At 47.7% G+C, this 14,876-nt stretch overlaps 1 protein-coding gene across 3 annotated transcripts in view; it reads right to left on the bottom strand.

The window, feature by feature from the left end:
- The window catches only part of VDR (vitamin D receptor), a 72,149-nt gene that overhangs the window by 39,946 nt on the left and 17,327 nt on the right, over positions 1-14,876 (bottom strand). For 2 of the 3 annotated variants that reach the window (XM_064284326.1, XM_064284327.1), the window contains one exon: positions 10,290-10,368. Coding sequence is in view for 1 of the 3 variants with exons in the window: in XM_064284324.1 (XP_064140394.1) it covers positions 6,708-6,855; positions 7,032-7,118; positions 10,290-10,314 (260 nt within the window). In the remaining 2 variants the exon portion in view is untranslated. Of the gene's footprint in view, positions 1-6,707; positions 6,856-7,031; positions 7,119-10,289; positions 10,369-14,876 lie in introns of all 3 variants that reach the window. The other variant, XM_064284324.1, reaches the window with a different exon arrangement.

Here is a 14,876-nt window from a genome sequence, read left to right as displayed (position 1 = left end):
CTGGTATGGATACAGGAGCTTGATGGAGCTGCTGATAGGAAAGACCTATGTTGTCTGACAGATAGATGCGGCCTATGTGGCAGATTTGTACAAGGCTGTATCAAGAGATTCTCAGCAGGTGGGTTAAAAAAAAAACCTTTAAAGGTAGATTAACACTGGTAAAAAGCACAGGCCTTTCTTTCTTTTTTTTTTTTTTTTTTTGAGGGCAATTTGGCAATATCTACCAACACATTGGGAGTCCTTGGGTGATCCAAAGGTTAACGTGCTCAGCTGCTAACAGAAAGCCTGGAGGTTTCAGTAAACCCAGAGGCACCTCGGGAGAATGGGCTGGCAATCTGCTTCCAGAAAGTCAGCCTTTGAAAACCCTATGGAGCCTGGTTCTACTCTGACATACATGGAGGCTCCGTTAGTCAAAATGGACTTGACTACTGGTCAAGTCGACTACTTGACTACAGCTGGTTTTTACCAACATATTACAGAACATTATTTGATACAGTGCTGATATATATCCCCCTAGATTGGAAGGCACTACACAACGGACACAACAAAGGACTCAAATGTGCCAACCATTATGAAGATGGTACAGGACTGGGCAACGTTTTGTTATGTTGTGCGAAGTATCTTTGTGAGTTGGAGCCCACTCGAGGGCAGCTAACAAAAACAGCAGCATGTTAAATGCACAGACCCTTTAATACCATAAATTCACCGCCAGGAATTTACTCTGTGAGTGGAGCAGGATATGGGCCCAAAGACATGTGCACAAGAGTGATCACTGCAGCACTGCCTGCAGAAGCAAAAGACGGAACCTAAATGTCCACCAGTAGAGGGCTGGTTCATTATGTCACAGTAGACCCATATAATAGTATGTTATTGAGAAAAACAGAGAAAAAATGCTGAAATGGAAACAAGCTTGAAGAAGTGTTCTTTAGTAGATAAAAGCAAGATGTGGAACGGTGAGTATAGCATACTTTCATCTGCACGCACATGTGTGTGCGCATGCACACAGACACACACTTTTATATAAAGAACCTGGAAACAAATACAAAGAACTGGTAACAGTGATAGCTTCTGGGTAGGAAGTAAGGAATTAAGAGCGGAATTGAGAAAGAGACTTCATTTTATATACTCTTTTGAACTTTTTTTTTTTTTTTTTAACCATACACAGGCATGACTTTAAAAAACAAATACCTCACCCACTATATTTAAAAATGAAAGATGAAATGCAGGCTTTGGCTCGGTTGACCTGTTTGGGTCTGAATCCTAAAGCACGACCTTAGGCTCCACACATGTAAATGGAAATGGCCCTTCATAAGAAGTTGTTGGAAGGGTTAAATGAAGGAAACAGGGCCTGGCACAAAGTAAGTACTAAATAAAGGGTAGGTTGGGGGAAGAAACTGGCAGGGAGAGGCATCAGGAGGAAGCGGTGAAGGGTGGCTGAAGATGGTAGTATTTAACCATGGCAATGAGAACGTGAGACCCTGAGAGAGGGCACCATGTCTTACATCCACCTCTGTGTGCCAAGGGTAGGACTCAGCAGGCAGGAGAGTTTCAAAAACTACTGCTGCTTTATATGGTGTTGCTCCTGATGTCTAGACCTACAGCCGTTGGGCTAGTTCCAGCCACCATTGTCCAGTTCCTTCCTTAGCACCAGCCAGTTTCCATTGAGCCTCTGACTGACATACAGGTCTCTTAGATCCTCCTGGCCCAGCCATCCCTTCTCATCTCTGGTATTTAGCTCTTCCTATTCAAGGACCTCTTTTTAGACACCACTGTTGACCCATTATAGTCACACACATTACAAATTCATGGTAGAGAAGGAGAGGAAAAGATGGTCTATCCTCAGAAATTAAGACACTAGAAACGGAAAATGAAAACAGCTATCACTTAAGAGAACCTACTATGTCATGATTTCAATCTCCAGTGCTCTTACCAACCCTTCAGAGTAGGTATTACATGCATTTTACAGGCGATAAAAAAAAAAAAAGGCTCAGGGAATTTAGCAACTTGCCTAAGTTCACACAGCTAATAAGTGTGAAAACTGGGATTAGCATCAAGGCCTATTTGATTCTACAGCCTCTTGTGTTCTTAAACACTATGGGCCTTGTCAGAAATTTACCATATCGCAATCCAAGCTACGGCAGCAATGAAAAATATGCCCCTGAAAAGTCCGGGAGCAGGAACCAGAGTCTGTTTGAAGGACTCTTCTAGGACTAAGAAGTCATTGGGATATTAGAAAATGCCTGAGATGGATGTTTTGGAAGTGTGGAGGTAATATCTGGGCTTCCTTGCCACTGGATCTATGCTTCCTAAGCATAGAGAGGATCCCAAGAATTGCTGAGAGTAAATTCATGCAAATGAGCCCTGATCCAAGTGCAGAGCTTCTAAAGGGATAAAACACTGCCCCAAAAGAAATGTAAGTTTATCTTCTCCTTGCAACTGCCTTTCTTGACAACTCCAGTGGCCTTTCCTCCCTAAATGTTAATGCTCTGGCCTCTTCTACACAAGCTTCTAAACATTACTCTTGGTCCATATGTACATAACTCCTCTTATTCTCTTACATTCACATTCTTGAGCAGCTGTAGAGGGAGACCAGCTGCCAAGCTGATGTGGCCAAGGTTCTCTCCGGCAACACCAACTTCTTGGTGACTCATTTACTTGTGCCCACAGGATGCCCTGTGTGGCCAATTCTCCCCTCCTCTCTATTTACTCTACTGCCTTTAAACACTTTGAGTTTTCAGTAGCTGGACATCTGCCTCATTTCTCTGCTTTCCTCACATCAAGGCTCTCGGAAGAGCTACGAGTATCAGCTGGGTGAATTTCCTGAAAGCCAGCACATTCCTCGTGTTCCTGGATCCTCACCCACGTGCCTTTTGCCCCCTGCACTCCACGAGACTCATAATTAACTTGGTCTCTGAGAACACTGAGCTGGCAAACAAGAAGACATGTCTTCACACTGTCTTTGTTAGCTTGCAGCCTCCAGTACACAGCTTCACAGTGTCTTGAAAAAGGATGTATTAGCAAAACACTGCCAGGATTATGAAGATAGGATGGAAATGCAAACAACAATCTGTTTCTCAACCTTGCCTTCCAGGACTGGCTCTGAAACTTCAACATCAACCTTCATCCTCTTTGTCAAAGGGGTCACTCTGACTTTCTTCTCTACCCTTTACACTTTTCCCTTTATATCATACCCTGGACAAAGACATCCGTGACCATGGATTTAACCCACATCCAAAGATCTTTATATTTATATATATTTATTTGTATTTAGATATACACACACTTTGTATTAGACCTACATATTTTTCCCTCTTTGGCCTTTATGCTCTAATTGTTGACATATAGCCCAACCAACCAAACCAGTGGTCGTCAAGTCAGCTCAACTCGTGGTGACCCCATGTGTGTCAGAGTAGAACTGTGCTCCGTAAGATTTTCCATAGCTGATTTTTAAAAGTAGATTACCAGGCCTTTCTTCTGAGAGGCCACAGGGTGGACTCGTACCTCTAGCCTTTTGGTTAGCAGCCAAGCATGTTAACCATCTGTACCACCCAGGGGCTCCAAACACATGGCCAAGAGATGTCTGTTCATCTACAAGCCTGCTGTGCCAACTTTTTATTCACACTGAAAATATCATCTTTCTCTGAGGATGTCCGTGTGTTCCAGAAGAGCAGGAAGCAGAAGCAACGTGAAACAGCTTGTAGGAGGTACTGGCCGGCAAAGGCCTCTAATCCCTGACCATAGAGCAATAGAGCTGTGGTCACTGTCCAAGCTTCCAACTTTCACAATCACCCTTTGGTGTGATTATGAGTCTTGGACCTGCTGAGATAACCATAACTAGCTCTGACAGCATGTACGTAGTTTGATAATCTTACAAACCAAATCAAATACTAAATGGTCAAATGGGATTATTAGTCCCCAGGGCTTGGCAAACAGCCAGTGACCCAACACAAAAGTAAGGCTCTTTCCTTGAGAACTCCCAGAAAGGGTTTAGTGAGTTCCTTGAGAGCAAGAACATGGTTGCACTCATCTTCATGTTCCCAAGGATGTAGTGCTTGACACAGAGAAGGTACCCATCAAAGATGTAGTCCTTCCTTCCTTCCTGGGAATTTTACAAGTAAACAGATGTATGCAACAGTGGGATTATCAAATAGCCATTTGAGCTAGACTGAAATGGAAAGACACCAAGTTGAATTTGGATAGAGTGAAGGAGGATAAGAAGAAGGAAAATAAGAGAGGAGGAGAAATTTTATGCATTCATTCATTCATTTATCAAACAAAATTTAAGATAAGCAACAACAGAGATGTTGGCTCTTGGGAATGTGCAGACTGGTACAGCCATCAAGACAGGGACAGTGAAGACATAAGGTAGACCAAGGGCAGGGCAATATGATGAAAGCAACCTGCTCCCCATAATGCCAGGCCCTGCAGACAGTGGTTGTGTCCATCAGCCAGCAACAGACACTAAGGTGTCCTAAAGGAAGGGGCTATAGTTGTCTGGTGGGCTATGGTAGCATAATATGTCTACAGGCAACATAGCCACTTAGTTGGCCTCTGGCGACATGTATGTGGAAGTGTCCCACCCTGTCCATCCTGTCATCTCCCACACTTGGTCATGGGCATGACAGAACCTGTCCTCCTTCCACTCAGATGCCAAATATGGTCCTGTCCCAAGGATGCAGGGCCTAGAGGTGTGTCTAAGGGCAGCAACCCCAGGTGCAAAGGAGTTAGAGATACTCTAGTGGGGAACTGACCTCCAGTACAGCACAGCCCAACAGCCGATTAAGGGCCAGTCCCATTTCCCAGAGCTGAACCGCAGAGGGTGGGTCTATAATTAACCAAACAGCTCTGGGAGCTTTTGGGGACCTTTTGGTGAGAAACCTTTAATGAGACTCCCCTTATTGCCAACTCTTAGCATAACGCTGGATCACTGATATTCATTAAAATCTGGTGAGTGAGTGAGCAAAACAAAAAAGTAGGATAGGTGGCTGGAGAGATTTTTATTTTTTCCTGAGAACAGGGTTCCACTAAGGGCATCACTACTGGCTCATGAGGATCAAAAATAATATACTTATATTGTACATTATGTTTTTCAAAGCTGGTTTGTTTTTTGGGTTTAGTCCTCAGATGAACTCTATATAGTACAAGAGTCAGATATTAACATACTCATTAGTTTAGATGAGGAAACTGAAACACTGAGAAGTCAAGGACTTTGAGCAAGGACATACAGAACGTTAATGGCACAGCCAGCACCACAGCCCACATATTTCTGACTGGCTTTATAACAGGAAGCAGGCCCCAAGGTGTGCAGCAGGCTCCTTCTCCATATCACACAGAAGGCAGTTCCCCATCCTTAGGGCCTGGCAGGAAAGGTAACAAGTGGTACCTGGGAGACATGGTCCAGGCTCCAGAGGGCTCAGCCTGCGGGAAGCACGGGCTGCAGGCCAGAAGACAGGCAGGTGCCGCAGCAGAACTGGGCACCAGGATGCTACTGGGCTGGTTCCTTGAGTTGGGGAGCAGCCTGCTGGGAAGCCAACAGGCCACCCATGCCAAGCCAAACAGGCAAGTAGCACCCATGGAAACACTGCTGCATAGTAATTACTTAAAGCAATGAAACTCTGGGCTTGCTGGGTCCTGGGGCAGAGGGCAGGGGAGTCAGGAGACTGCCTTTACAGAGAACCCAGGAGTCCCCGAGCTGGAGGAGAATATCACCCAAGCTCCCTTGGATTCTGACTCATTCTGCTCTCAATGCCAGGCAAGCTCTTTTGTTCAGGTAGGAACCAGGCGGACCTCAAAGTTCTCATTCTGAACTTGATTCGCTCTTTTTCTCTCCTGATGGCTAGAACTCTGTCCTCAACTCTACCCACCTCCAGTCTAGGCTATTATGCTGCTGTTGTGTGAGGTCGAGTCAATTCCGACATAGACTATTACACAGAAGCTCTTTTTTGGCTGCCTTCTTCCAGGCCTCAATCTTTCTCTCTCCAAAATGCTATATTCTCCTGGCTCCCAATCTCATCCTGTAATCCATCACTTTCTCATCCTCTCTCCCTGGCTTTGGATGGGAACATCTTTCTGCCCTTTCCAACACTTTCCCACTCTACTTGCACTTGTAATCCTGGGCTCACAGGAGAAGGGAAGAGGCTGCTTATAGAGGCCAGGCAGGAATGCTGGTACATTGCTGGCCTTGTATACCCTGAGGCTGACTTTCAGGCCTGAGGACAAGCAAGCCATGGATGAAGAAATGGGCACAGATCAGGTTTGGGGGTCCAACACTGGGTGCAGTTTCCACTGTTCCAAGGAACCTTTTAAACTGGATGGGAGGGCAAGCTCTGAGTCCACGTTCTCAGGCTCCCCAAGGACACGCCTATCTCTTGCTTAGGAGGCTGTGAACATCAACAGGGAGAGGCTCATTCCAGAAGGATGGACACAGGGGTTAGTGCAAGGGCTGTGGGTTAGAGGGGTAATGGAACCAACATAGAGACCTCAGGGAAGCAATCTCTGGGAAGGTCAGAAGACACAGCTGGAGCTGAGGGGAGGGGAAGAAGAAGATACCCTCACCAAGACCCAGTGGATCCCTGTGGCTGAAAGCCAGCAGCCTGCATAGACGTGGTGAGGAAGGGGACAGGGAAAATTCAGGGCTCTCTTCAGGGGAAACTTTTGCTTCCTCTGCTTCAGCTTGCCCTTGGGGAGAGTCTAGGAGGAAGACTCACCTGAAGAAACCTTTGCAGCCTTCACAGGTCATAGCGTTAAAATGAAAGCCTGTGGCTCGGTCTCCACATACCCCACAGATCCGGGGCACATTCTGATCAAAGTCGCCAGGGTCAGGCAGGGAAGTGCTGGCTGCCATCGCCTCCATCCCTGCAAGAACATCAGAGCCAGCCAGAGTCAGGGCCAGGGCCAGCTGGCTTCCTTTACAGCACCCCACCTCCCCTATCTGTTGGGGAGCTTAGTGAGCTGGGCAGCCCCCAGGGCCCACGCCCAAGCACGAGGTCTTTGGAAGCCTCCTCTGCATGACTCTCCCTGCCCCAGCTTACCCTTGTGGTGCTTTCTGATACTCTGACGCCCATGAGCAGAGGCAGGGCTCCCTATCCAAGTCTGCAGTGAGTCAGCTGGAGGCCTGCCTGTGGTGAAGTAGTTCAGCATGTGGCTCTGGAATCCAGTTGCCTGGGTTCAAATGCTAGCTCTGCCACTTACCAGCCAGGCCACACTGGATGAGCTGTTAAACCCTCATGTCCCCACTGTCCTCTTCTGAAGGGTGGCACTTTACTTCATCAGGTGTGAGAAAGGATTATGAGTGAACATCTCTGTAACCCTGGCACCTCTTATACCTCAGTAACCAGGTCAGCACTCTCGGTCTTGTCCAGTGTCCCTCCTTAGAGAAAAAGGGGAGCCCTCCAGAAGCCTCAGCACCTCACATGCAGGGATAGAACCTTAGTTCCTCCGTTACTGAGGGGGAGGGGGAGTGGAGGACTAACGTGGCCAGAGCCCCTGACCTTGCACCCCTGACTCCACTCAGCCACACAGCTCAGGACTGACAGGGTGTCCTGGGACCAAGATAATGAAAATCTTTCTGCTTTTTTTTTGCAATCTATGTTTGACAAATTACTTTAAAAGTCCTTCTGAGTAGTATATATCATATAGGATTAACCAATTTTGTTTTCACAGACTTTGGGTGGTTTTTATAAACAGGCATGATCATCTAGAGATTGATTTCACATTTCAGGAAAAAAAAAAAAAAGATAGAACAAAATGTAATAGCCCTTGAAGTCCTTCCCAGAAAGGTCCTGGTTTGTCTCTTCCCCATCTCCATTAGGAAAATTGGGTCCTTGGCTTCACCTGGTGCCTCTGATTCTGACTGCCCTCACGCTCAGAGCTGCTTCTGGGGCACCTCAGGCCTCCCGAAAATGGTTTTGGACCCTGGTGCTTCCTGTTTTTATCTAAGTCCTCACAAGTGTTATTACAGGTTTAAGTGGCCCCAGGGCAGAAGGATCCCTCCGATCAGAAGAACAAGGAAGAAAGCTAGGAAGGAGGGGATGAACACCCCCACCCCACCCCAGGTTACCATTTCATCCCATCCCTAGGTGAGAGGCATAGATTTTGGGGTCCTTGCGAGGCTCTGAGTTACTTTTCTATGACTAGGCCCACGATCTCTATGCCAAAGCTTAGAACCTCTAAGCCATTGTTTTATTTCATCTTCATATCTCCCCTATGAGGTAGGTGCTATTATTATCCCCCTTTACAAATGAAGCTGGAGAGGTCCAAATCTGAAAGATGACAAGGGATATTACACAATGCACAAAACAAATATTCAATTTTGTTTTTTTGGAATTCCACAAAGAGCTTCATGCAGAGGGAAGGAAGTGGGGCAGTTAAATAAGGATAAGACATTGTCAGTACCGAAGAGGTGGAGAAACCCAATTGCAGACCTAGGAGAATTTTAATGTAATAGTGGCGATATTGCCTGTCACGTTCACAGCTAGATTTATACTTCTTTACTAAACTATGACGTTTTGGAGAGGGAAACCCGGGTGGTGTAGTGGTTAAGAGTTCAGCTGCTAACCAAAGGGTCGGCAGTTCGAATCCACTAGGCACTCCTTGGAAATCCTATGGGGCAGTTCTACCCTGTCCTATAAGGTTGCTATGAGTTGGAATCGACTCAATGGCAATGATTTCGGTTATTTTTTTTTTTGGGTGGGGGGATATGGAAAGAGAGAGAGACTCTTAAAAGAAAGAACAAAGAAATGATTAACACAACCTCTGTGGGCAGGAAACTGAAGAGAACATGCGCAGTCACTGTTAGTAGCAATAGCCTATTTCTTTGAGTGATAGCCATATGGAAGGTATCACTATTACTAAAACACGATGTTTATGTTTTTATATGCTTTTGGTGTATATGAAACATATCATAAATTTAACCCACTGCCGTCGAGTCGATTCTGACTCATAGTGACCCTACAGGACAGAGCAGAACTGCCCCATAGAGTTTCCAAGGAGGCCTGGTGGATTCGAACTGCCAACCCTATGGTTAGCAGCCGTAGCCCTTAACCACTACACCACCAGGGTTTCCTTATCCTAAATTTAAAACGCTTGAAGATAAAAGAAAAAGTGCCTGCAGGTCTGTCAACATTGCCCCCATAGCTCATCCTAAGTGCAAGTTGACTCCTATGGGCTTCTAGAACAACATAACCCCCATCCAAGATGTGGGCGGGGATCCCAGAGGCCTGAAACAATCACGGAATAACAGAAGAAACGGTCTAGGATGCTTGTGGCTTAACCCCTGGCTGGCTAAGATATTACGGTTCACAGTCATCGAAATGTTGCTACACGGTCTGGGTCATCCGAGCTCCAAACATCCAGTGGATGTGGTGGAAAAAAGAGAAATCAAATGGGGGTGGGGAGGAAAATAGGCCAAAAGATGTTATGATGCAAAAGAGGTGGAACACCACAGTACGGCAATAGTGCAGTCCTGCAACAGGCAAGGTACTGCCCTGCATCAGGATGTCTCTTGGATAGGGGTAAGGGGTGGGGGGTTGGAGAGGGCTGGGAGTTGGGAGAGGCCAGGGACTGGGCTTCATCAGACAGGGAATCTGGGTCCGTTCAGCCAGCTGCCCACGGTGAACAGGACAATTTCAGGGAGCTGCAAGAAGACCCAGCCTTGCTTGGGGTTATTAGTTGCTACCAAGGCACTGGGATCTGGGACTAGAGACCAGAGGTGGGAGAAGAAGTGCAGGAATCTATGGCCTGAGAACTGGAAGTTCCAGGAATTATAGAGCCGAGACTGTGGAGGGCAGGAGAAAGAGGAGTTGGGAGCTGGGTGGAAAGCATCAAGTACCACCTCAAAGAGGACATACCTGCTGGACAGCCCCCCTGGGGTGCAGTGCAGCAAATTACTTAATATGGCCTTTCTAGCCACAGTCTGCGAGTCCAGCACAGTGACTGGGTAGGACTCTGTCTGACCTCCGCCTCAGAGGAATGGGCCTTGGGCCGTTGATGCTGACAGTGATTGTGTCTCCCCTGGTGAAGTTAGGGGCGGTCAGATGCCTCCACCACATCATTTTCTTTCACAGGGTCCTAACCTGGGAGCCAGCAAGCCCCTCTCTGATCCCCCTTCTGCACTCCCCGCCCTCTCGGTATGGCTCCAGGTCTCAGCTGCAGGCTGCTGCTGATCCTGCTGACACGGACCCGCATTTGCAAAGCTGGGGGTACTGTTCTCTTCCTTCCCTGGCCCCCCTTTAACCTGGACACAGAGAGCCCTGGACAATAAGAGTTGTGGCAGATGAGGAAACACCTACCTGAGGGAGTGGGGGGCAGAGACATCAAGCCCACAGGGCCCTTCTAGGAGGTCTCACAGGTGCTTCAACCCAAATGACTCTGGAATGAAGACAAGAAAAACATTATCTAAAGCAAATTCTGGCCTCCTATCCCATCCTGTAGGGCTCTTTCCAGGGACTAAGGGCCCCAGACCAGGGACTGAAAAAGTGACAGGAGTGATTTATTGGAGGCAGGAATGCCGTGTCACCTCCAGCAGGGGTGAGGGGCGGGAGACTGGCTGTCGCCAGGAATGGCCCTCCCTTGAGGCAGAGGCAGCAAGAAGCAGTGGGGGGAGTATGGGAGCAGAGACAGAACGTGGGCCAATGGAGACAGCCTCTGCTGTAAGGCCTCCTTCTTTCACAGAGGAGGGCATCTTTCTAAGATAGATCTGACAGTCCCATTGCCCCCAGCCCCACAGTTTAGTGGTAAAGGGAAAAGCAGAGCCTGGAAGGCTGCCGAGGGTGGAAGGAGACTGCAACCCAGGCAGGAGAGCCTTGGAGCCTGAAAGGAGCTGGGAATGAGGCGGCTAGGATGGCAGCCCAGGGCCCTGGATCTTGGGATAGCTTCGAAATGTCTGGAATCTGTCTCTGGAGACGGGGTGTAGGCGGAGCAGGTGCTGCAGGGGTTAAATACAGCAGCTCAAAACTTTCAAACAGGATGTTTTCTGCCACTTTTAGCTCTTCCCCAGACATGCTTAACACCCCCGGCCTCAGCAAAGGCTGGAGTAGGGCTGACTCTGGTGCCCAGTCTCTGGGTCTTAGCGGCATGATGGGTCACCAGGGTGAGACCGGCAGATTTCACCCTCCTTTCTTCTCCCCACCCGGCCCTGCTTGTGCATCCGCAGACAGACACACATTTTCTCCCTTCACTAACACCAACAGCGAGATGACTGACAAGATATACAGACACGAGGTGTCTGACTCTGAACCCTGGTAAAGGCCTTTAAAACAAGCCCCAGATGGGGCGGGTCCAGACCCCCAGCTTTTGCGCCTCTTCAGAGACCACTGCCTCTTGGTGGCCCGCCTAGGCAAGGAGGGCCCCAGACAAGAAATGCCAGCCCACAGAGCCCATTTGCCATGCTCTCAGGTACAGCTGGCCCCCAAAAAGCCCCTCATGAACATCCAGGCATAACGCTGGTGGATGCTGAGGTCTGATAACCTGAACTAGGCTGGCCCACTCCCAAGGACTGCTGAGAGAGGCGTACCTGTTGGGGACAGACATGTTGCCACTTACCCTCAAGCCAAGCTCCCCTCTGCCCCCTCTGCCTGTACTGCCTAAGCCCCCAAACTGACCACTGTCTTCTGGATTCTACCTCATGGCCTTATTGGTTCCCCAGCTCCCTGTCTGGTCCTCAGAGAGGCTGAAGGTGAGGGCGAAATGGGTACAGAAAGGATCACTGCTTTCCTGCCCTCAACCCCAAAGGCTCTCAGAGGTCAGAGGTGAGATTCAGGTAGATAATGACCCTTGAATTAAAAAAAAAGTCTATGGAGTATCTATTATGTGTCAAGCCTCCCAAGCTCTACACATATTATTTCATTTAATCCTCACAACAGCCTTATGAGGTGGGGAGTAGTCAGTCCCATTTTACAGATGGCAAAACCGAAGTCCAGAGCAGTTTGAGCAATTGGCCAGGGACCCACAGCAAGGCAAATGGTGGTACCAGTAGCCCAACGAGGACTGGTGTATTACAGTACCTAAGCGCTCCCTTTGCCTCCTGTTCCTCCTCCCATTTCCGGTGACAACCATCAGAACAGACACTTATTATTCTGTACAGGACCCTGCTCCAAGTTCTTCACACATGCGCACTCATTTAATCCTCACAACAACCTGAGGTGGGTACTGTTATTACCCCTATTTTAGGGATGGGGAAACTGAGGCACAGAGAAGCTGATTGTCTCTGGAGCTAGAATTCAAATTGAGGTGGCTCAGCTCTGAATTTCCACTTTGCTGCCTATCCTGAGGAAATAGATCGGTCATTTCCTTAACCCGAAGCTTTAGATAAGAATCCCTGGTGGTGCAGTGGTTAAGCACTTGGCTGCTAACCAAAAGGTCGGTGGTTTGAACCCACCAGCTGATATGTGAGAGAAAGATGTGGCAATCTGTTCCCATAAAGAAACCGTATGGGGCAGTTCTACCCTGTCCTACAGTCACCGTGAGTCAGAATAAACTCCACGGCAATGGGTTTGGGGTTTTTTTTTGGTTTGTTTATTTAAGCCCTAGATAGAAGGAGCTCTGGTAGAGCAACAGTTAAGCACATTGCTAACTGAAAAGTCAGCAGTTTGAACCTACCAGCTGCTCCACAGGAGAAAAGATCTGGCAATCTGCTTCCATAAAGATTTACAGCCTAAGAAATCCTATTGGGCAGTTCTACTCTGTCATATAGGGTCATTGTGAGTTGAAATTGACTCAGTGGCACCTAACAACTACAAGCTCTAGATGCCCTTCACTTGCACTAAGCCAGGGAGGAATGAAGAAAACAATCCTTAGGATATGAGGCAAAAACTTCACGACAGTTTTCCCTCCAAGGATCCCCAGCCTTAGCCAGGCTCCTCTTTCTGCCAGTCAGCCCCTGTCATCCAGGAAAACCCCATTCAACAGACAGGCCGCTCCTCTTCATGCAACTTTTCACTACTGGTGGTCCTAGAGGTTATCCTAGACTTAGCCTACAGGTCCAAACGCACACTCTGCATGGAAACTGGGGCAAAGATAAGGCAAAAAAGAGGGCAGGTGGAAAAAACAGCTTCACCTCCCCCTCCTCCCTCACTGTCACCACATCATACAACACCTCGCCCCCACTCCAGCCCCTGTAATTCATGTTCTGAGTACATAGAAACCCCACGGCTTTTTGGGGGGGCTGTCCCCAGAGCAACCCCCTTCTGACCCTGCTTTAGAAATACCCAAACCCCTAGCCCTGAGCTACAGAGAAGCAGCAGGGGAGGAGCTCAACTCTGCAGAAAGCCCCTGGTTTCCATCCCTCCTGGTCTGTATCCCACATCAAAAGCCCTGCCTGACTCTGACCCCAGTCCTGACCTTCCTTAGCAAGAAACAAGGAGACATGTATTTCCTTCCAGTCATCGAAGCCACGGCCATCACCGCCTCTCCTACATGTTTGCCTGTCAGCTCACTCAGCAGGCAACCCATTTTCCAGCAGCTTCTGCTGAACCAACAGCCTTGGGTGGGGAATTTTGCCTAGGACAGACTGCTTGGTGAGGGTGGTGGCTCTGGTGTGTCCTGGGCAGAGCCACAGGACAAGCCCCCTTTGGCTCAGTTTAACCCCATCACACCTGAGGGTGATAAAGCTGTGACTCTGAGGAGGATGAAGGGGTAAACAAGAGCTCTGACATCTAAGGTGTTTTCCAGTTCTGAAAGTGTACAACTCCAAGACAGGAATTTCTGTCACAATGAGGCCTTACGACCATTCAGAAAATGAGATCCACTCACTGAGCTTTCCCTCTGATTCTCTCAGTAACCAGATGAGCCCCCACCATACATGCCAGAAGGAGTGAGACCCACTGCCCCTCAGAAGGACGTTAATGATGTTGGAACTGACTCAAGGAAACCTAATGATTGACTCAATGGCACTGGAGATTGGAAGCCCAGGCAGTACACAGAGTGGTCAAAACTGGCACTTCTAATTGTTGACATTGGCTCAAAGCTCCCGCTCCTTCTGGAAGGAAATGGAAAGTTAAGTGATTTCCTAGCAGAGGAGGAGAAAATTCTTCTTCCTAAAATTGGCACACACCAGTCAACCACATGTTGGGCTCTGTGTGTTCAGCCACAACTGCACATGCGCTTGTACACGCACACCCTTTTCTTGCTGTTTTTCATTTTATCATCCTTTCAACTCTGTCCATAGAGCGCTGAACAATGTATGACCTTCCTAACTTTTTATCTGTCATCTTTTTATTCTAGGGTAACTTAGGCATGGACAATATCGTGGCCAGCTAAGATGGCACCCTTTCTTCCTTCTCCATCATCCCTAAAACACATTCTTTTTCCAGAACAACCTTAGCATTACCTACCAGAAGAAGCTGAGGGGAAACAGTGAAGATAAGGCAGAGGAGAGGAAAGTGTACTGTATAAGTAGATCTTATCCAAACTATTCTAGCCCTATTGTCTTCTCAGTTCTCCACACACACATATTTTAAACTTTGGGTGAAAATGGTTGGAAAGTATTTCCTACAGAACGCAAGGTCCAAAGTAAAATCCAATAAATACCAGTCATCTCTGAAAATCTCAAGATGGGAAAGAAACTTAACACCACCTAGTCAGTCCAACCATCTTAAATCCCTTCTATAATATTCTATCTAGTTTTCTAGCCTGTGTTTGAATATTTTTACTGATGGAGAACTATCTGTCAAGGCAGCCCACTTTCTTTGTGGACTGCTGTATGTTTAGAAAGTTCTTCGCTATGCACAGATGAAATAAGCTCCCTGTAGCTTTCAACCACTTGTCCTAGACCAGCTTTTTGTAGCCATATAAGATCAATCCATTAGGCCACTTGTACAGGGTCTCAGGAAAGAGAGGTTGGCAGGGCCACCACTACGTCACATGGTGCCATTGTGCAA

This window comes from Loxodonta africana, chromosome 4, assembly GCF_030014295.1.
Source record: "Loxodonta africana isolate mLoxAfr1 chromosome 4, mLoxAfr1.hap2, whole genome shotgun sequence".
In the NCBI taxonomy this organism is placed as follows: Eukaryota; Metazoa; Chordata; class Mammalia; order Proboscidea; family Elephantidae; genus Loxodonta; species Loxodonta africana.
Note: the sequence above shows the minus strand (reverse complement) of the source record. Positions and strands in the feature narration are given on the sequence as shown.